The 22,508-nt window shown below is 44.4% G+C and overlaps 1 protein-coding gene across 1 annotated transcript in view; it reads right to left on the bottom strand.

Moving 5' to 3' along the window:
• NUDT6 (nudix hydrolase 6) overlaps positions 1 to 22,508 on the bottom strand; it is a 102,533-nt gene that overhangs the window by 34,504 nt on the left and 45,521 nt on the right. The window contains exon 3 of the mRNA XM_033938675.1: positions 16,503 to 16,558. Coding sequence (XP_033794566.1) covers positions 16,503 to 16,558 — 56 coding nt within the window. The remainder of the gene's footprint in view (positions 1 to 16,502; positions 16,559 to 22,508) is intronic.

Raw genomic sequence — 22,508 nt, forward strand, 5'->3', positions numbered from 1 at the left:
ACAAATTGCCTGGTCACACGGATCCTTAAAATTTGATCCCTGATGCCAGTAGTCTGTAGATAGCAGAGTCTCAGCACTGAAAGGAGTCCCCAGTTCAGGAGCATAGAGGAAACACTGCTGCCTGTGGGTAACGCAGTGGCACAGCTGGTGTGCATTGACTTGTCAGTGTTCACTAAAACCTAAAGTTTGGTTTATGAAGACAGAGAGGATAAGGAACATGCTAAAAAAAGATTAAAGAGCAATATGTCTTGCAAAATACTAGGAAAAGCCAAACAGCAAAAATAGAGCAAAGGAAAAAATGAACAAAACACATATAAAAACTTTAAAAAAGCACACCTTACAGGGAAGAACTCGTATTTCCTTGGCATTCACAAAATACTGGCTGGTTCTCAAGTTCTCAATATTTTTCCAGCAGCAGACCTTCCTTTGAAAAATGAAATCCCAGAAGCAGAAAGAAAGGGTGGCAGTGCACCTTGAGGGCCTACGAGAAGACAGACGAATTCCAGCACCTTCAGAGGAAGGGAAGCATTTCTCTAAGTGCTGAAACCATGAACCAGTTTTACTAATGCAAACATCCTGCCGGCTACAACACTCAATCATGTCAACGTGGAAAACGGGCAGGATTTTAGAGGAAAAACTAATGATGGGTACGGTGAAGTAATTCGGTTTTAAACAAAGGTGCTGCTCCAGGAGTTGCTGTCCAAGCTCACTCCAGCCTATCCAACCATCCCGTTGTGTGCAGGATACCCACCGTAAAGTCTGGCCAATAATGTCCGCATGTTCCAAGTTAATGGGGTTCCCTTGATGCCCTCACCAGCCCATCCTACACCGAATCACCATATATAGGACACCGACGGTGCAAGTCTGTCCAGTACCGGCCTTAGTTCTTTCATTTTTACCATTCAATTTCTAATTAGAGATCCTCTGGGTTCAACCCATGTTTTTGAATTCCGTCACCGTTTTCCTCTCCACCACCTCTCTCGGGAGGGCATTCCAGGCATCCACCACCCTTTCCATGAAAAATAATTTCCTAACATTACTCCTAAGTCTTCCTCCCCACAACCTCAAGTTATGCCAAGGAATTACGGTACGTACAGTACTGTGTGGGTGAAATATAATCATTCAATCAACAGTATAATGGATTATATGATGAAAACTACTTGGGCAATGTATTTGGACAAAGCAAATAAGCTTGGGGGGGAGGGGGCTTACGCTTGGCATTTATGAAGTAAAGGAGTTAAGTGTATGATCAGAGAGATTCGGCATGGAGTTTGGGCTTGAATGTCCTCAATAGGGAGCAGAGGCTGAGTGGAAACCCCGTCTTCCATAGTCTGACCAGGAGGAGAACAAAATTTAGATGCTCTTGTTTCTGCTGCAGTTTCAAGTTTTATCAAAAATTTGATGCATTCATGCAACATCGTAGGCGTCAGAACGGGGGAGGCCTCAGGGGCCATGGCCTCCCCCCAAATTCTCGGTTGTCTTTTTCTTCTTCCGTTTTTGCCCTTCTCCCGGGTGACTTGTTTAAATCCTGTTGGGAGCCTACCGCACAGCCGCCGCACAGTGTCAGACAGCAGGCCTGCCCCGGAACCCTTCATTCTACTTCCGGGGTCAGGCCTGCTTGTGGAAGCTGCACGACGCCGGGAGGAGGTGGGTGGGAGACTCTGGAGCTCCTGGGCCCCTCCAAACGAAGCAGCATTCCGCTGCCTATGTGCAACATACGAAGCTGTTTTAGACTTTTTTATCGCCAGTCGCAGCTCATAGGAATTCTATGGTGATAAAAGAAAAGCTTAACGCAGCTTCGTAAATGGAGGGGATTAGTGTAGTTTATGATTAGCTTTCGAAGGTAACCCCTTCTTCCTCAGGTCAGAAATAAGCAAATGTTGGCACAATCAGTATATATAAGGGATACGTGAAAGCTTTTCAAACATAAGAAGTAAAATATACACTACGGGGCTGATATTCAGAGTATGGGAGGGAGGCCAGTAAACTCCCGTGGTTGGCACCAAGTCCAGATATTCAATGTCGGGCCATTTCAAGTGATCGGTGTTGAAAATCTGATCTATTTTTTGTCATCTCCAATGTAGCCATCTAAGTCAATTTTAAACACCAGCCAGTTAAGTTATAGCGGCAAAAGATAGACCAGCTATTTATATCATGGCCCAATTTGGACACTAAACTTGGCCTGGTTAGCTCTTAAAATTGGTGATCCTTGTGCGATAGAGCCAACAAAGTTTTAACAAATAAGGCCTGGATTCTCTCCATGTGCACTGTTAGAACCTAACCTCTATTCTCAACGTTTTGTAATTTGCAATCTCACAGTTCACAAACATTTTCGGAAACCATACTACTTCAAACAACAAGAACAGACTTTACTTAATGAACAGAATTGCAATATGGAGGGTCCCGTTTATCCAGCAAGAGGTACTCAGAATTATAAAAGAGACGGGCTCAGGATCAGAGTATTGGCCTCTGAGAAATAAGATGGCTTCTGCCACTGTCTGCCTCTAAATGTAGGTAAGTTGCTAAATCTGCCTCAGTTATCACATCTTTCTGCAGTTGTAAACCAAGGGCTTGCCTTATTCTATTCTCAAATTCACATTTTTGGGTATTAAAGTTTCATGATATCTTGAGTTGGTTGCAAAACCAAAAGAAGGGCTGCAGAGGTGATGTACTAGGCTCAGGAGCTTTACTGCAGACAATAAAATGTTGCTTTCCAAAGAATGGATCACATTGGCTAGAAACCGGGTCCTGACACAGTCCATGTTTCGAAAAACACTTCTTCCTCAGGGGTCCAAGATGTTGAAATTCGGTATTCCATGAACCATATGGAGAATAGCAGTTGAACATCAAATTCATAGAAAACATGCGGCGAAAGACTCCTGTGGTGAAACGTAGCTCAGTTAGGAGCTATGGTAAAAGTGGTACCCAATCCCCCCCTCCCAGCTAGACTTGAAGTGTGCAGCTAGAGGTGCCAAGCCAGTTAAAACCAGAAAAACAGAAGTACTGCAAACATTGAGCTGTAAGCTGTTCTTCCTATGTTGGAAATACTTTATCATGTCTAACTGGAGAACATTCCTCTTTCAGCTGAGCCTTCTTGCCAAGTTTACGCATTGACAGGCAGCAATACTGATTAAGAGGGGGGCCCTTAAATACACAAGAGGAGCTCAATTTAGTCTAAGGCTTGTGAAATTCTTTTATGTCTTCTCTTCTAAAGGAAAATGGGGAATGGGGTGCCTCTTGCCTTCGAAACTCTGGATGTAGTACAACTTTGCTCTGGTCATGAATGCATCTTTTCATTCAAGTCATTAGCAAACCTAGCCCGGAGGAACTCTAAAGCTGCCATCCACTGAGCAAAAGCTGGCTTACCTCAATGCAGAAACATGAGCTACATATAAGAGGAAAGAGGGTGGGAGGGAGACTGCTGCTTCCATCACACACAGCACTGGCAGTGCTCCCCCCCCTCTGGGACCTGTTTACTACATGCAACAGAACCAGCAAAAGCGCAAGAAGTTCAAACAAGCAAAACCTTTATATCTCCTCCCCTTTTCACTTGTAGCTGCATTCACCATTGTGAATAAACTCCCCCCAAAACTGAAGAGCACCACTGAGTTGATCCCTGCTCCCCTATAAAGAGCTTCATGCTAGCGTCACATAGACTCGTGTAACTCATGAATACAGCATGGACAGCTGCAGAGAAAATCCTCATCTGAACTTTATGCATCTATCACACAGCACAAATGAATGAATGAATGAATACAGCATTTCCAGCAGAAGAATGCATCTTCATCAGAGCCCCATGGAGGTTTAAAACATGAAGACAGTTTGGACAACTGACAAGCGATTGTTGACTGATAATAAAGTGTTGTGTTTTGTCAATAGCGCTTACGGTGGAAATGACGTCATGAGACACGGAGCTATAAATCAGGCAAAGTAGTGGCGCCAAATTGTGGACGGAATAGGAGGGAACTCCCTGAAGCAGCCATTCGTTGGTGACACAAGAGCCTTGTTGGATCTTGACAACGGTTCCTTATCTTCACTTCAATGCCGAAAATGTTAGTATAGGGAGATCATTGCGGCAGATTGCGATCCTGGTTTTGTTAACAGCTGTGAAGATAAGTGAAACTTTTCCTTAGGTTCTTTTACCTGTTCCCTGTGCACAGTGGTGGGGTATGTTGCCGTTTTGAAAGATTACATTTTTGAGAAATAGTGGAGTTTTTTGCCCATGATACAGAATAAGAACGGCTGAAAAACTCATTGGGTTGCTGTCTGCATATGAAATAAGTGGAGGCTTTTTCTCCACTGTAATGAAATGGTTTTTCAGTGGGCATTTCCACCACTTGGCTAATAACATTTTTTTTTTTTATTAGTAATTGATTTAAATGTTTCTATCATATCTCCCCTCTCCCGCCTTTCCTCCAAAGTATACAGATTGAGATCTTTAAGTCTGTCCCCATACGCTTTATGACAAAGACCACACACTATTTTAGTAGCCTTCCTCTGGACCGACTCCATCCTTTTTATATCTTTTTGAAGGTGCTGCCTCCAGAATTGTACACAGTATTCTAAATGAGGTCTCACCAGAGTCTTATACAGGAGCATCAGTACCTCCTTTTTCCTACTGGCCATACCTCTCCCTATGCAACCTAGCATCCTTCTAGCTTTCGCTGTCACCTTTTCAATCTGTTTGGCCAGCTTAAGGTTATTTTACTGACTGTATACCACCTAGATATTTTTTGATAGACAGTATATCAAAAAAATAATAAACTTGGAATCACATACAATCACACCCAAGTCCCACTCTTCTGTCATACACATAAGTTCTTCACCCCTTAAACTGTACCGTTCCCTCATGATTTTGCAGCCTGACCTTTCATTTCTTAACATTAAAGTTTAGCTGCCAAATTTCAGACCATTCTTCAAGCTTCGCTAAGACTTTCTTCATATTATTCAAACACCATCCAGGGTGTCTACTCTATTGCAGATTTTGGTATCATCTGCAAGGAGGCAAATCTTACCTGACAGCCCTTCAGCAATATCGCTTATAAAAATGTTAAAAAGAACAGGCCCAAGAATCAGTGGCATACCTAGGGTATGTGGCACCCGGGGCCCATCATTTTTTGACACCCCCCCCACCCACCCTCCATGTAAAAAATATTTTTTGTAATAACCATGAAACGGTATAAATGGTCAGAATAGAAACAGGGAGTGAAAATATTCTTTTATTGAACCTCATATATGTAACCATTATTCCAAACATAACATAACATAAATTATGGCTGAATTGTCATGACATTAGAAGTACATATGGAGTAGTTGCAGGTGATGCTTGGGACAGTTCTGATTGTGTTAGTTCGGTTTTATGTGTTTTTTGAATAGAAGGGTTTTTATTTCTTTTTGAAGGTTTTGCAGTCTGTGGTTGATATCAATTGGTTGTAGAGTTGGGGGTCGAGTGTTGCAGCTCGAATGGCTAGGAGGTTGTCGAACAGTTTTTTCCTTTTGACGCTTTTGGTTGGAGGGTGTGTGAATGGTGCGTGAGTTCTCCTATGTCTGTTTGAAGTGGATTTAATTATTTAGCTGAAAAAATTAGTTCCCCCCCCCCATTCCACACACATTAATTCTCTTCCATTTTTGTTCCCATTATAAAAAACACTGATAAGTTCCCAGAAAAAAAATACATTAAAATAAGAAGTGAAACCAAAGGCCCCTACAGATGAGAACATAACATAAGAATAGCCTAACTGGGTCAGACCAATGGTCCATCGTGCCCAGTAGCCCATTCTCATGGTAGCCAATCCAGGACACTAATACCTGGTCAAAACCCAAAGAGTAGCAACATTCCATGCTACCGATCCAGGGCAAGCAGACACTTCCCCATGTCTTAATAACAGACTATGGACTTTTCCTCCAGGAATTTGTCCAAATCTTTCTTAAAACCAGCTAAGCTATCTGCTTTTACCATAACTTCTGGCCACTTCATTTTTAAGCTTAGATCTTTCCTTCCAAACAGAGACCTTGCTAGAGGTCAAATACAACACAAGGGAACTTCACACAGACTTAGCTGTGCAGGAAATGTGAATCTCCTCATACACCCACCTATAGTGCAAAAATGTGCAAAGGTCTGTTTTTTTTTTTTCTTTCGATCAATAAATAGCCTAATGCCACACAAGCAGCACTGTTATAAAAGGTCAATGCTAAGGTTAACAAAGTTTCCTTCCTTGGACCACAAGGAGATACTGACAAACCACTGGAAGAGATCCCAAAACAACTACCTAGGCACAATACCCAAAGACCCACTCAGTGTGTGAACCAGTTGAGTGGAGTGGACTAACTGGGGGGTGGAAATGGGCCCGGAGTTTGCTCAGGAGAATTTCCCAGACCACCTCTTCCTCTCAACACATTGACACACTGCCACCACCACTAGGAACACCTCACTGGGTAGGCCAGCAATGCTTAAAAACTTTATAAAACACATTATTATATTTTTTTTATAAAGCACATATTTTAACTGAATTCTCTGACATCCTTAGCCTTTCCATTCACAAAAATAGAAGGAAGAAAAGTTCCCATTTCCTGCTGTCTCATGTCCCCAGCCTATACAATATTTTTCTTCTGCAGACCCTTCAAAAGTCTGACCAAATCCTCATTTCACTTGCATTATAAAGTACTGAGGATGCCATCTCTCCCCAATCCCAGGTCCTAAAGTCTGAGACAGTAGTGCAAACTGCCCGATTCAGGAAGAAAAATTTCGATTCAGCCTATTTAATTGGTTTTTTGATTCAATTTTTCTGCCCAGTTGGGTGATTTTTTTCAAAAATCCTGGTGGGTTTTATAGCTTTTTCACCCCCTTTGGCTTCTCCTAACCACACTGGTGCTGTGGTGTAAATAAAATAAAGAAACAAAAAGGACTTTTCCTCTCTCTGTTAAATCCTAGCTCACGTTTGCGGTCTAACACCAGCTCTGGCAGGATACACATTTCAAATCTGACATATTGTAATCACAAAACAGAAAATAAAATTAATTTTTCTACCTTTTGTTGTCTGGTTATTTTTCAAATCTTGTTGGTCCCAGGCTCTGGTTGTCTTCTGATAACTTGCTTGCCAGGGTCTCCTTCTTTCTTCATGCTAATCATCCATCTGCCATCTCTGTCCTCCCTTTCCATTTCCCTTCCCTCCCCAGGAAGTCTGGTATCTTTCCTTTTTTTCATCTCCCTCCACAGATCCACCTTTTCTTAACTACCCTTTCATCCGGCATCTCTCCCTCCTTCCCCACCACCCCAGGGCCCACCATCTCTCCCTTTCTCTTCCCAATTACCCTCCTATCCAGTATCTCTATCCCTCCTCCAAACCATCCCTTATGTCCAATTTCTCTCCCTTTGTGTTCCTTCCCTCCCTAAATCCCATGGTCCATCATCTCTCTCCCTCTCCTCTATTTTCAGACCCATTATTTCTTCCCCCCCCAAAGTCTGGCATATGCACATCTCTTTGAACACCCCCTTCCCTCTGTGTACTTCTATACCAGGGTCCCCCCCAAAGGTCTGTTCCCCCCCTTGAAGACCTGCACCCCCCTTGAAGGTCTGCACCCCCCCGAAGGTCTGCACCCCCCGAAGGCCTGCACCCCCCCGAAGGCCTGTCCCACCCCCTTGTAGGCCTGTCCCCCCCCTTAAAGGCCGGCCTGCCTGTCCCCCCCTTGAAGGCCTGCCTGCCTGTCCCCCCCCTGAAAACCTGTCTCCCCCCCATGAAGGCTTGTCCCCCCCCCTTTAAGGCCTGCATCTCCCCTTGAAGGCTTGTCTCTCCCCTTGAAGGCCTGCACCCCCCCGAAGGCTGCACCCCCCAGAAGGTCTGCACCCCCCAGAAGGCCTGCACCTCCTTGAAGGCCTGTCCCACCCCCATGTCCCCCCCCCTTAAAGGCCTGCCTGCCTGTCCCCCTCCCTGAAAGCCTGTCTCCCCCCATGAAGGCTTGTCCCCCCCCTTTATAATAATAATAATAATAATAACTTTATTTTTCTATACCGCCATAGTCAGGCGACTTCTAGGCGGTTTACATTGTAAGAAGGCTGGACATTCAGCGAATAACAAGTACAGTACAATACTAATACAATACAATAAATCCACATATAATACAGTAGAGTGAGTCTAAATACAATACCATACAATAAGTTTAAATACGGTACCGAATAAAGAGTCTAGATGCAGTACAATAGTCTAAATGGTAAACTTACATACTAATTGGAGATCTAAGGGTAATGAGTGTCTGAAAGATTTAGAACATCCGTGAGAGGGGTCTTAGTGGGGGAGGGGACCGTTTTAGTCAATGAATTTAGCGAATAGGGTGGTTTTGATCGATTTGCGGAAAGTATTTAAGGCCTGTATCTCCCCCTGAAGGCTTGTCCCTCCCCTTGAAGGCCTGTACCCCCCCCCCAAAGGCTGCACCCCCCCAGAAGGCCTACACCCCCCCCCGAAGGCCTGCACCTCCTTGAAGGCCTGTCCCCCCCTTGAAGGCCTGTCCCACCCCCTGTCCCCCCCTTAAAGGCCTGCCTGCCTGTCCCCCCCAAAAGCCTGTCTTCCCCCATGAAGGCTTGTCTCCCCCCTTTAAGGCCTGCATCTCCCCCTGAAGGCCTGCCTGCCCGCCCCACCCCGAAGGACTGCTCGCCCCCCCTCCCACCCCCCATCCAGATGTCCGGTTCTTCCTCTCTGGCCTCCCCGCACCATTTAGAGTAGAAGCAGCCTGCAGCAAGATCGCGATGTCAGCGATCTTGAGCTGCTTGTGCTGTCCTCCGCCGCGGTCAGTGGAGGGGGCGGGACCGCGGCGGAGGACAGCATGAAGCAGCGCAAGATCGCTGACATCGCGATCTTGCTGCAGGCTACTTCGGTACTCTTAATGGTGCGGGGAGGCCAGAGAGGAAGAACCAGACGTCGGGGGGGGGGGGGGGGGAACGCCAGAGCATCCCCTCAGGGCTCGCACCCGGGGCAGACCGCCCCTCCCGCCCCCCCCCTTGGTACGCCACTGCCAAGAATAGACCCTTGAGGCACACCACTGGTACCATCCCTTTCCTCAGAGCAATCTCCATTGACCACTACCTCTGTCATCTTCCACTCAACCAGTTCCCGACCTAGTCTGTCACTTTGGGGCCCATCCCAAGGGCACTCAGTTTATTTATTAGACATCTGTGTGGAACACTGTCAAAGGCTTTGCTAAAATCTAAATATACCACATCTAGCACACTCCCTCTATCCAATTATCAAAAAATTTAATCAGATTTGTCTACAAGACCTGCCTCAAGTGAATCCATTTTGCTTTGGATCCTGTAATCCACTGGATTCCAGAAATTGCACTATTCTCTGTTTTAAAAATGTTTCCATTAATTTACTTACCACAGAGGTCAGACTTACCGGCATGTAGTTCCGTACTTCTTCCTTACTTCCACTTTTGTGGAGAGAGACCACATCCACCCTTCTCCAGTCCTCTGGTACCACTCCCAACTCTAGAGAAGCATTGAAAAGGTCAGTCAGCAGAATGGTCAGAACTTCCCTAATTTCCTTCAGCACCCTCCTTGTAGAGTGTGCCCTCAATGAAATCGCTGGAGAGAGAAAGAGATAATGGTTACTGCGGATGGGCAGACTAGATAGGCCATTTGGCCTTTTACTGCCGTCATGTTTCTATGAATAAATAGCCATACAAATCCATCTTGAAATGGAAGCCTTAAAAGCTGGCTTCCCCAGGCATCTAAGATTGCTTAGTACTAAAAGATGATCTGAGAGATGAAAATTATTCATCTCCTCAAGATAACGAAGAATAACTCCCCTAACATCCATTAATGGCAAGACTTTGTCCTTTTTCTTTGAACCCGTGGCATAGAACGCAGGTAGCTGGTCTTCCTGATTTACGTGGAAGGCCGAGACCAGTTTTGGCAGAAAGAAAGGTACCGTGTGTAGCGAAAACCCAGTCTCTGTAAACCTGAGGAAAGGCTCTCTATGTGAAATAGCCTGCTGCTTCACAACCTTTCTTACTGAGGCTACAGCTACCAGAAAATCCATCTTAACAGTAAGATCCATTATCGACACCTCTTGCAAGGGGCCTAAGTTTGGAACAGCCAATGCGTAGAAGGATGCAGCTGCATTGCTCCTTTCAAAAATATTGCTACATCAGGATGTGAAGCCAAATAAACTTTCTCCACTTGAGCCCTAAAGCAAGAGAGGCCCACCACCTGTATTTTGAAAGAACAATCACCAGGCCCTTCTCTATCACATCCTGAGAAAATGCTAGAACCACTGATAGCAGAGCCTGAAATGGCTCCACATTCTGCTTAGCACACCAGTGCTGAAAAGTCTTCCCAGGCTTAGCACAGGCTGCAACAGTCGCCGGTTTCTTAGATGTTAGGAGGGTAGGCATGACCACCTCCGGGTAGCCCTTGTGCCGTAAGCCAAAAGTGTTCCAGATTCCCCCTCCAGGGTTACTGAACCCTGTGAGAGGAATTGAATGAAGCAGCAGTTTGAGACATTGGTCCCTCTGTAGATGGACCAGATCCACGTATCACAGTCAATGTGGCCAATCTAGGGCAACCAGGATTATCAACCCCTGGTGGGTCACTATTCTTCAAATGATCCGCTCTATCATGGGCCACAGGGGAAACATGTACAACAGTTCCTTCTCTGGCCAAGGTTGTACTAGAGTGTCCATGCCGGCGCTTCAGGGCTCAGATCTTCTGCTGAAAAGTGAGATACTTTTTTGTTGGCTGCTGATGTCATCAGAGTGAATGTCGGATGTCTCCAGATGCCACCATTGCTTTTTGATCCTCACTTTAATTCATTGATACACAGGGTGTATAGCAATCTGTGCTGGTTGTTCCCTTTCATATTTCCTCACTAAGCTTTAATATTATTATCTCATTCTCACATTTCACCGTGGTATGTGCATACACTACTTCCATCCAATCTACATAAGAATATAAGAACATAAGCAATGCCTCTGCCGGGTCAGACCCGAGGTCCATCGTGCCCAGCAGTCCGCTCACGCGGCGGCCCAACAGGTCCAGGACCTGTGCAGTAATCCTCTATCTATACCCCTCTATCCCCTTTTCCAACAGGAAATTGTCCAATCCTTTCTTAAACCCCAGTACCGTACTCTGCCCTATTACGTCCTCTGGAAGCGCATTCCAGGTATCCACCACCCGCTGAGTAAAGAAAAACTTCCTAGCATTTGTTTTGAATCTATCCCCTTCCAATTTTTCCGAATGCCCTCTTGTTCTTTTATGTTTTGAAAATTTGAACATCTCACATTCTCCTTATCACAATCTTCCCATAGAACCCCTGAGGAAGGAGTGTTTTCCAAAGCACGGACCGCGTTGGGTCCTGTGTACTCACACAAGAGAACCATTTGTTTGGAATGCTACATTGCATTTTTTTCAATAAAGATTAGACTTTCATACCTTGCACATCGTTTCTGCAGTTTTTCTCCTTGTTCTTCTCCTTTGTTCTGCAGATAGGTTGGATTGATTTTTTGGGTGTCAGGTCATAAACGCGCCTGGACAAAGGCGCGCGCAGACAACTGAGCGCAATGTGGAGGCGCGCGCCGAAGAAAATGACTGTTTTAAAGGGCTCCGATGGAGGGTGTGGGGGAGGAACCCCCAACTTTACTTTATACAGATCGCGCCGCGTTGTGGGGGCGTTGTGGGGGGCTTAGGGGGTTGTAACCGCCCACATTTCACTGAAAACTTCACTTTTTCCCTAAAAAACAGGGAAACAGTTAAGTTTCCAGTATAATGAGGACGGTTACAACCCCCCAACCCCCCCCCCATTGCCGCCGCGATCTGTATTAAGTAAAGTGGGGGGGTTCCCCAACAAAACCCCCCTTCGGAGCCCCTAAAAACACTCTTTTTCTTCAGCGCGCGCTTCCGTCTTGCGCTCAGTTGTCGGCGTGCGCCTTTGTCTTCGGCGGTTTTGTCTATTAACCGTTTTTTGTTTTGATTAAATTTTCAGAGACATATTTTGACCTTGGACAGACACTCTCAGCCCTTGTCGTTTAATTCTTTCTAAATTCCACTAGGTTGAAAAAAATAAGTACACGTCCCCCTCCGTGAATTCCATATCTACGGATTTGCTTATTCGCGGTCTTAAACCAAAAAATGCATATTCATTTTTCAGGCTATTTTAAGCCCTGTAAGCCCCCCCTTAAGCCTTACCTGGTGGTCTAGCGGGTTTTCGGGGCAGGAGCTATCTTCCCACGCTCCTGCCCCGTGCAGATCGCTCACAGGAAATGGCTCGAGAGACTACAGGAGCTCAAGGCACCCATTTCCTGTGAGCGATCTGCACGGGGCAGAAGCGTGGGAAGATCACTCCTGCCTGAAAACCTGCTAGACCACCAGGTAAGGCTTAAGGGGGGGGGGGCTTTCAGGGCTTAAAATAGCCGGGGGAAGAGGGGGTTAGGGGTAGAACCAGCCCGAATATTATTTGCGGTTTTTTAAAATTCATGGGCCGGCTCTGTCCCTAACCACCGCGAATACGGAGGGGGAAGTGTATTATACTATATTATATATTATATATATATTATATATACTATATTATATTATACTATTACTATATGAACACAGAAGATTTAGAATCAGAAAATAATATTAAAGATTGAACTAGGCCAGTTACTGGGCAGACTTGTACGGTCTGTGTCTGTGTATGGCCGTTTGGTGGAGGATGGGCAGGGGAGGGCTTCAATGGCTGAGAGGGTGTAGAGGGGCTGGAGTAAGTCTTAACAGAGATTTCGGCAGTTGGAACCCAAGCACAGTACCGGGTAAAGCTTTGGATTCTTGCCCAGAAATAGCTAAGAAGAAAAAAAAAAAAAATTTAAATTGAATCAGGTTGGGCAGACTGGATGGACCATTCGGGTCTTTAACTGCCGTCATCTACTATGTTACTATGATACTAACCCTGTATGCTTGCAGTTTAGCAAAGTTAAGTTTTCTTAAACCGCTTTACTTAACTACCCTAATGAATAAATAGAAAATAAAAGCTAATTTTAGAGACGGAAACAAAGGAGGATTTTAGACTTATTGAGAAAGAGGCTCTAATATAATGTAGCCATCGATTACAAGGGATGGAAAACCTCTCATATGCTGAGAGATTGGAGAAACTGGGTCTCTTTTCCCTGGAGAAGAGGAGACAGAGGGGATATAATAGAGACTTACAAGATCTTGAAGGGCATAGAGAGAGTCGAGAGGGACAGAAAGAGAGAGAGAAAGGGAGACAGAGAGAAATAGAGAGAGAGAAAGAGAAAGGGAGAGAGAGAAAGATTGGAGAAACTGGGACTCTTCCCTGGAGAAGAGGAGACTTAGAGGGGATATGATAGAGACTTACAAGATCATAAAGGCATAGAGAGAGTAGAGAGGGACAGAAAGAGAGAGAGAAAGGGAAACAGAGAGAAATAGAGAGAGAGAAAGGGAGGCAGAGAGAAATAGAGAGAGAGAAAGAGAAAGGGAGAGAGAGAAAGATTGGAGAAACTGGGACTCTTCCCTGGAGAAGAGGAGACTTAGAGGGGATATGGTAGAGACTTACAAGATCATGAAGGGCATAGAGAGATTCGAGAGGGACAGAAAGAGAGAGAGAAAGGGAGACAGAGAGAAATAGAGAGAGAGAAAGAGAAAGGGAGAGAGAGAAAGATTGGAGAAACTGGGACTCTTCCCTGGAGAAGAGGAGACTTAGAGGGGATATGATAGAGACTTACAAGATCATAAAGGCATAGAGAGAGTAGAGAGGGACAGAAAGAGAGAGAGAAAGGGAGGCAGAGAGAAATAGAGAGAGAGAAAGAGAAAGGGAGAGAGAGAAAGATTGGAGAAACTGGGACTTTTCCCTGGAGAAGAGGAGACTTAGAGGGGATATGATAGAGACTTAGAAGATCATGAAGGGCATAGAGAGAGTAGAGAGGGACAGAAAGAGAGAGAGAAAGGGAGACAGAAAGAGAGAGAAAGAAATAGAGAGAGAGAGAGAGAGAGAAAATTGGAGAAACTGGGACTCTTTTTCCTGGAGAAGAGGAGACTTAGAGGGGATATGATAGAGACTTACAAGATCATGAAGGGCATAGAGAGATTCGAGAGGGACAGAAAGAGAGAGAGAAAGGGAGACAGAGAGAAATAGAGAGAGAGAAAGAGAAAGGGAGAGAGAGAAAGATTGGAGAAACTGGGACTTTTCCCTGGAGAAGAGGAGACTTAGAGGGGATATGATAGAGACTTAGAAGATCATGAAGGGCATAGAGAGAGTAGAGAGGGACAGAAAGAGAGAGAGAAAGGGAGACAGAAAGAGAGAGAAAGAAATAGAGAGAGAGAGAGAGAGAGAAAATTGGAGAAACTGGGACTCTTTTTCCTGGAGAAGAGGAGACTTAGAGGGGATATGATAGAGACTTACAAGATCATGAAGGGCATAGAGAGATTCGAGAGGGACAGAAAGAGAGAGAGAAAGGGAGACAGAGAGAAATAGAGAGAGAGAAAGAGAAAGGGAGAGAGAGAAAGATTGGAGAAACTGGGACTCTTCCCTGGAGAAGAGGAGACTTAGAGGGGATATGATAGAGACTTACAAGATCATGAAGGGCATAGAGAGAGTCGAGAGGGACAGAAAGTGAGAGAGAAAGGGAGACAGAGAGAAATAGAGAGAGAGAGAGAAAGAAATCGAGAGAGAGAGAGAAAGAAATAGAGAGAGAGAGAGAGAGAGAGAGAGAGATAGAGAAAATTGGAGAAACTGGGACTCTTTTCCCTGGAGAAGAGGAGACTTAGAGGGGATATGATAGAGACTTACAAGATCATGAAGGGCATAGAGAGAGTCGAGAGGGACAGAAAGAGAGAGAGAAAGGGAGACAGAGAGAAATAGAGAGAGAGAAAGAGAAAGGGAGAGAGAGAAAGATTGGAGAAACTGGGACTTTTCCCTGGAGAAGAGGAGACTTAGAGGGGATATGATAGAGACTTAGAAGATCATGAAGGGCATAGAGAGAGTAGAGAGGGACAGAAAGAGAGAGAGAAAGGGAGACAGAAAGAGAGAGAAAGAAATAGAGAGAGAGAGAGAGAGAGAAAATTGGAGAAACTGGGACTCTTTTTCCTGGAGAAGAGGAGACTTAGAGGGGATATGATAGAGACTTACAAGATCATGAAGGGCATAGAGAGATTCGAGAGGGACAGAAAGAGAGAGAGAAAGGGAGACAGAGAGAAATAGAGAGAGAGAAAGAGAAAGGGAGAGAGAGAAAGATTGGAGAAACTGGGACTCTTCCCTGGAGAAGAGGAGACTTAGAGGGGATATGATAGAGACTTACAAGATCATGAAGGGCATAGAGAGAGTCGAGAGGGACAGAAAGTGAGAGAGAAAGGGAGACAGAGAGAAATAGAGAGAGAGAGAGAAAGAAATCGAGAGAGAGAGAGAAAGAAATAGAGAGAGAGAGAGAGAGAGAGATAGAGAAAATTGGAGAAACTGGGACTCTTTTCCCTGGAGAAGAGGAGACTTAGAGGGGATATGATAGAGACTTACAAGATCATGAAGGGCATAGAGAGAGTAGAGAGGGACAGATTCTTCAAACTTTCGAATAATAAAAGAACAAGAGGGCATTCGGAAAAGTTGAAAGGGGACAGATTCAAAATGAATGCTAGGAGGTTCTTCTTTACTCAACGTGTGGTGGACACCTGGAATGCGCTTCCAGAGGGCGTAATAGGGCAGAGTACGGTACTGGGTTCAAGAAAGGATTGGACAATTTCCTGCTGGAAAAGGGGATAGAAGGGTATAAATAGAGGATTACTGGACAGGTCCTGGACCTGTTGGGCCGCCGTGTGAGCAGACTGCTGGGCATGATGGACCTCAGGTCTGACCCAGTGGAGGCATTGCTTATGTTCTTATGACCATTAATATCTCTGAGGTCTTTCCAAGTTTATTTAATCTTTGATATACCGTTTATCAAAAACATACCTAAACGGTTTACAATTATCAGAATATTGTTAAAATAAAATATAAACTTCAAAGTAAATAGTGTGTGGGGGGGGGGGGCGACAAAACAAATAGACTTACTGGAATAAAAAGGAAAAATGGGAAATGGTAAAAGCTTAAATACAATGAAAAAAATAAAATGTTAAAAGGGAGGGAAGAAACAAAAGGGCTCCTTTTACGAAGGTGCGCTGACGTTTTTAGCGCACACTGCCACGCGCGCAAACCCTGCGCTATACGGAGAATGCTAACGCCAGCTCGTTAGGGTCTAGCGTGCAGGGCTAAAAACGCTAGCGCACCTTCGTAAAAGGAGCCCTAGGTTAGGGAATCGCTTCAAAAGAAGCGTTTCAGTTCGCTACTGCCGACTACAAAGAAGCTGTTAGGGCTCTGGGAGAATAGAGTCAAACTGAGAAGGCGCCTTTCAAAAGGAATGGTTTAAGTTTACATTTGGAGAGGTTCTGGTTAATATATAACATTAAAAAATTTTAAATGGCTTCATTTTCTGTTAAACGTTAATGAATACATGGTAAAGGCTTAAGATTAACCCAGAGGTAAACTTACTTTATTTCTGTCTTGGACCACCAGCACTTTCCCAGTATCCACGTCTAATACAGCGCCTGAAGGGGAGGAAAAGAATTAGCTGGTTATTCAGTGGAAAGATGGTTTTCAAAGTCATTTCAAAGTCATGGGTCAAATGGCCTGCAATTCCCCTATCTGGCTGTAGAGCAGAGGTGCACAACTCAGGTCCTCGAGGGCCGAATCCAGGATTTCCCCAGTGAATTTGCATGAGATCTATTTGCCAGTACTGCTTCCATTGTATGCAGATTGATCTCATGCATATTCATTGGGGAAATCCTGAAAACCTGGCCTGGCGAGGGCCGAAGTTGTGCACCCCTGCTGTAGAGACATGTGGGCTTCAGCTGACTGCATACTTTTATCTCGGTTAAAAAGAGGTGCGCCTGGGGATGTTTATGTCTGGGGAGGAAAATAATGTGTGTACACTTGATTTTCAATGTGTGTGCACTATTTTAACTTTGCCCGCCCTCTATGCAAACAGCAGGTGTGAGTACCTGGGCAAATTGAATGTGTCTACTTTACAGCTGCTGATTTTCAAACAAGAACATGGTGGTTAGTTTATTATTGAAAACTGGCTGCAATGTGGGTTATTTAAACTAGCCTCTGTTAGGAGTTCAGGCCTAGAATTGTTGTCTTTCCCTCCCAGAGGAACAAGGCAATAGCAAAAGCCAGCAGGATGCTTTCCGCATAGAGAGAAAATGGCCTTCTGGAGCCAGGCAACTCTCGAGGGGAGGAATACTGGTCTCTGATCTAACCCTCGGTAAGCCTGTTAGACCAGCCTGCCCGATAGACCCTGGGGGTGACCAGGAGGGCCCAGTGGTGATGTGAGAGACCAGAGAGTGATGGGGCTGTCCTCATGGAGAACGGCTGAGGGGACAGGAAATCTCTTTGTGAAACAGTTTGCCCCAGAGAATAATACAGTAAACTAAACCTTAAGCTTATATACCGCTTCTTCTCTATAAAGATAAAGCTCGACACGATTTACAAAAAAAATTAAAAGGAAAGTGGATAATGCCTTTTAGTGAGGGGAAAAATAATTTGAACTTTTGGATAGATCTGGTCTCACAGAATTCCAAGATAGAGGAATTAAAGGGGGAAGAGTGGCATGCACGATCTTAAAAGTTAGGCAGGCACATTTAAAGTAGGCCCTAGAAATTACTGGGAGCCAGTGGAGTTGTAACAAGAGTGGAGAAACCTGGTCAAATTTGCTTTTTGCAAAGAGCCACCTAGCTGCAGTATTCTGGATCTGCTGAAGTCTTTTCTTGGTCAGGCTTAAATAGACCGAAATACAATAATCCAACCTCGAAAGAATGATTGATTGTAAAAGGACAGCAAAATGTTCCTCAACATATGGAGACTAAAAAAATTTTTTTTAAACCAGAGAATTAAAAGGGTGATTAAATGAAAGTGCTGAGTCTATAATGCCACCTAAAATTTTACTTGAGAATTCAATCTGCAGTGAAGATCCAGAAGGTAATGTAATGAACGGAAGTAGCTGATCTAATTTTGGGCCAAGCCACAGTAGTTTTGTTTTGGACTCATTCAGCTTCATTTGAAGAGCAAGGGCCCAAGATTGAAGTTTCATTATGCATTCTATTATATGCATTCTCAATGAGGTTAGTAAGATTCGAGTCTATCTCGAGAAGGACAAAGATGTCATCTGCATATGTATACAGTATTTCAAAGGGGAATAAATAGAAAAGCTTCAAGATAGACATATAGATGTTGAAAAGAATAGGGGACAGAGGTGATCCCTGCGGAACTCTGCATAACGGCTTCCAAGAAGATGATATGGTGCCATTTATATTAACAGTTTATGAGCAGGATTAAGAATATAAGAACATAAGAAGTTGCCTCCGCTGGGGCAGACCAGAGGTCCATCCTGCCCAGCGGTCCGCTCCCGTGGCGGCCCATCAGGCCACTGCCTGAACAGTGGTTTCTGACTAATTTTGTAATTTACCTCTAATCCTGTCCCTATAACCTTACCTCTACTCCTATCTGTACCCCTCAATCCCTTTGTCCTCCAGGTACCTGTCCAGACCTTCTTTGAAGCCCTGTAGCGTACTTCTGCCTATCACATCCTCCGGCAGCGCGTTCCATGTAAGACTATAGAATCAATACCTATCTTAGAAAGTTGGTAGATCAATTAATCTTGGTAAATGTCATCAAAGGCCACAGATAGATCAAATTGTAATAGAATTGCAAACTTATTACATGAATGTAGTTGTTGAACCTTTGAGATTAATGAGACCAATAGAGATTCGGTACTGAAATTAGGGCTGAAATCATATTGGCAAGGTAAAAGAATGGAAAATCTCTCTAGATATGAAAGCTGAGCAGATATGATAGACTCTTAATATTTTGGTCAGGAGAGGAATACAGTACTCCCCTGATATTCACGGGGGTTCCGTTCAAGAAACCCCCACGAATGGTGAAAAACCGCAAATATGATTTTTAGCAGGGGAGATATGAGAGGGCAGCCGGAGCGCCGGTGAGTGAAGGAAATCACTTGCAGTATGCTCCGACCGCCTCTTCCTGTACTAAAGTCAGGTCTCACCAATCAGGAGCTGCTTTGACACGCAGCTCCTGATTGGTGAGGCCAGTGGCGTACCTAGCATATGTGACACCCGGGGCCCATCATTTTTTGACCCCCCCCCCCCAATCTGTACGAAAAACATGATTTTTAGTAATAAGCCACATGTCACACATGAGTACCTAGGAAAAGGCAGCATCTTACATATGCAGTGAGCAGTACATCAATACACCCATTATAAAACTAAACAAGCTAGACTAGTACAGATCAGTCCTGCAGTCAATCCTAACAAAAAAACCATGTCTTTCGAACACACAGAACACAGAAAACACCTTCGCCTAGTATGGAATATGTAATCACAAACTAACCCCTCCCTCTTTTACAAAACTGTAGTGTGGATTTTAGCCACGGTGGTAACAGCTCTGACACTCATAGAATTCTGGGCATCAGAGCTGCTACCACCACGGCTGGTGCTAAAAAACGCTCCACAGTTTTGTAAAAGGGGGGATAAAATAGAAATACATAGACAAAGATTAAATTGAACCAGTAAGAAGCTGAACTCTGCATACAGTGCACCACAGAAACATGTCTCCTAAAGCAATAAATAAATAGAAAATTTTTTTCTACCTTTGCCTTCTGTGGTTTCTGCTTTCCTCATCTTCTTGTAACTCTCTTGCTTCCATCCACTGTCTGCCGTCTCTCTTCCCCTATATGGCATCTTCTCTCCTTCTATGCCCCTTCCAGAAACTGTATGCCTCCCCCTTCCATCTCTCCTTTCACCCCCATTGGTCTGGCATCTCTCTCCTCTCCTTCCCTCTCCCACACCTCTCCTCTGCAATCCCTTTCCCTTTTTTCCCTCATTTTCCTTTTCAATTTATTTTCTGCATCTGTCTAGATTACGTTCTTACTACCCTCTCATCAATGTCCTTTTTTACTGTCTATCTAAAGCTTGCCACCTCTTTCCCTCACCCCCTCCAGTGTTTCCCTAATTAAATCCTTTTCTCCCCATCATGTGCCCTCCTTTTATTTATCCCCTCCTTCCATCGTGTACCCTCTTTCTCCAACCCTTCCATCTAGTACCTTCTCTCTCTGTCCACTTCCATCCAGCGTCTGCTCCCCTCTTTCTCTCCTCCCATTTCCTTCCTGCATTTGCTCCCTTATCTCTCCCATCTGCACTTCCATCCAGCATAGACTCCCCACTACCATCCAATGTCTGCCCTTTCTCTCGCCATCCACCCCTCTTCAATCAGCATCTGCCCCCTTTCTTTCCCTCCAATATCCTTCCCCCTTATGTCTCTCCCCTTTCTCTGTACATCAATTCTCTGTACATCAGCACCACCCTTCCATAACACCCTGCCCCCTTTCTTTCCCTCCACCACTCTTCCATTCCAGCAATCTTGTTCCTTTCTCTCCCTTCATTCAGCAAGGTCCCACGATGACTGTAGCTGCCGGCTGCCAGTCCACCCCACTCTGACGTACATGCTCTGGAGTGGACACAGCAGCCGCATGCTGGAAGGTCCCGCGATGACTCGTCTGCTGGCTCTGCTCTGGAAGAAGTAAGTTACGTCGGAGGGTGTGGACCCGGCAGACGCAGGGAGTTGTGGCAACTTACTTCTTCCGGAGCAGAGCCGGCAGATGAGTCACCACGGGACCTTCCTGCACCTCAGCGCAGCTGCCGACTCTGCTGCAGAAAAAGTAAATCAGAGGTAACGTGACCATTTATTTTTTTCATCAAAAGGGGACATCTATTAATTGACTGTGTATCCTTTCTTTCATTTCTTTCTTTCTGCACTCAGGCCCAACAATTGTCCCTTTCTATTCCCTCCCTCCTTCCTTCCCATGTCCTTAGTGGCCCCAAATTCCTTGCCTAATCAGATGACCTCTCTCAGATATTCTTTCCCCTTATAACCCTAATGCATTATGTAATTTCTTTCTCTCATGTATTCCTTCCCTATGCTTCCCTAATTATTATGTAACTTCCTTCTTCTTACATTGAGTAATTCGCTGATTGTCCAGCCTTCTTTCTATGTGAACCGCCTAGAAGTCAGTTGACTATGGCGGTATAGAAAAATAAAGTTATTATTATTTCTGTCTCTATGGCATTACTGAATTGAGGTTCAATTATGAATAAATCCCATGTGATACGAGATCTGATTCTTACTCACAAATTAGATCTGTGCTGTCTGCTAGAAACATGGCTAACAGAATCGGGTGCAGCCTATTTAAACCAAGCTGTTCCAACAGGTTATCGAGATCATTTAAATAATTGACCATCATATAGGGGAGGAGGCGTTGCGATCCTTTTCTCCCCTCAAATACAGATAGATAACATTTCTCTTTTTTGGAATGATCTGATAGAGACTCTTCAATTTACACCTTTCAATAGAAAGACTTATTTTATATCTTCCTCCTCCTGTATCTAACTATTCTATTAGACACCTTCAGGAATTTGTGTTTAAATACCTACTATCCTTTATATTAGGAGATTTTAATATACAATTCAACAACACCGAAACATCAATAACTAAAGATTTTAGTACATTTGTTACTGATTGGGCCTTAATATGCATGTTCAAGAACTTACTCATAAAGCAGGTCATTCTTTGGGCCAAATTTTATCTAACCAACTACCTAATCACTTTATTCATGATATTAATTTACATATCCTACCATGGAGCAACCACTCATTGATGTAGTGTATCTAGAGTTTCAGAAAGCTTTTGACAAAGTACTTCATGAGAGGCTCCTGAGAAAATTATAGTTCAGTTGTGGATTAGGAATTGGTTATCAGATAGAAAACAGAGGGTAGGGTTAAATGGTCATTTTTCTCAGTGGAGGAGAGTAAACAGTGGAGTGCCACAGGGATCTATACTGGGACCGGTGCTATTTATCTTATTTACAAATGATCTGGAAATTGGAATGATGAGTGAGGTGATTAAATTTGCAGATGACACTAAACTGTTCAAAGATTGAGGAAAAATTGCAGGCAGACCTTAGGAAATCGGAAGACTGGGTGTCCAAGTGGCAGATGAAATTTAATGTGGACAAATGCAAAGTGATGCACATTGGGAAGAATAACTCAAATCACAGTTACTGTATGCTAGGGTCCACCTTGAGGGTCAGCGCAAGAAAAGGATCTGGGTGTCATTGTAGACATTACGATCAAACCTTTTGCCCAATGTGTGGCAGCAGCCACAAAAGCAAACAAGATGCTAGGAGTTATTTAAAAAGGAATGGTTAACAAGACTAAGGGGTCTTAGCAGGGTTAGCGCGTCAGACATTTCATCACGTGCTAACCCCCGCAGCCAGCTAAAAAACTAACGCCTGCTCAATGCAGGCGTTAGCAGCGAACGCGGCAGGCGGTTTAACGCGTGTTAAACCCCTACCACAGCTTAATAAAAGAACCTCTTAGAATGCTATAATGCCCCTGTATCGCTGCATGGTGCGACCTCACCTAG

The sequence above is a fragment of the Geotrypetes seraphini genome, chromosome 1 (assembly GCF_902459505.1).
Source record: "Geotrypetes seraphini chromosome 1, aGeoSer1.1, whole genome shotgun sequence".
NCBI classification, from domain to species: Eukaryota; Metazoa; Chordata; class Amphibia; order Gymnophiona; family Dermophiidae; genus Geotrypetes; species Geotrypetes seraphini.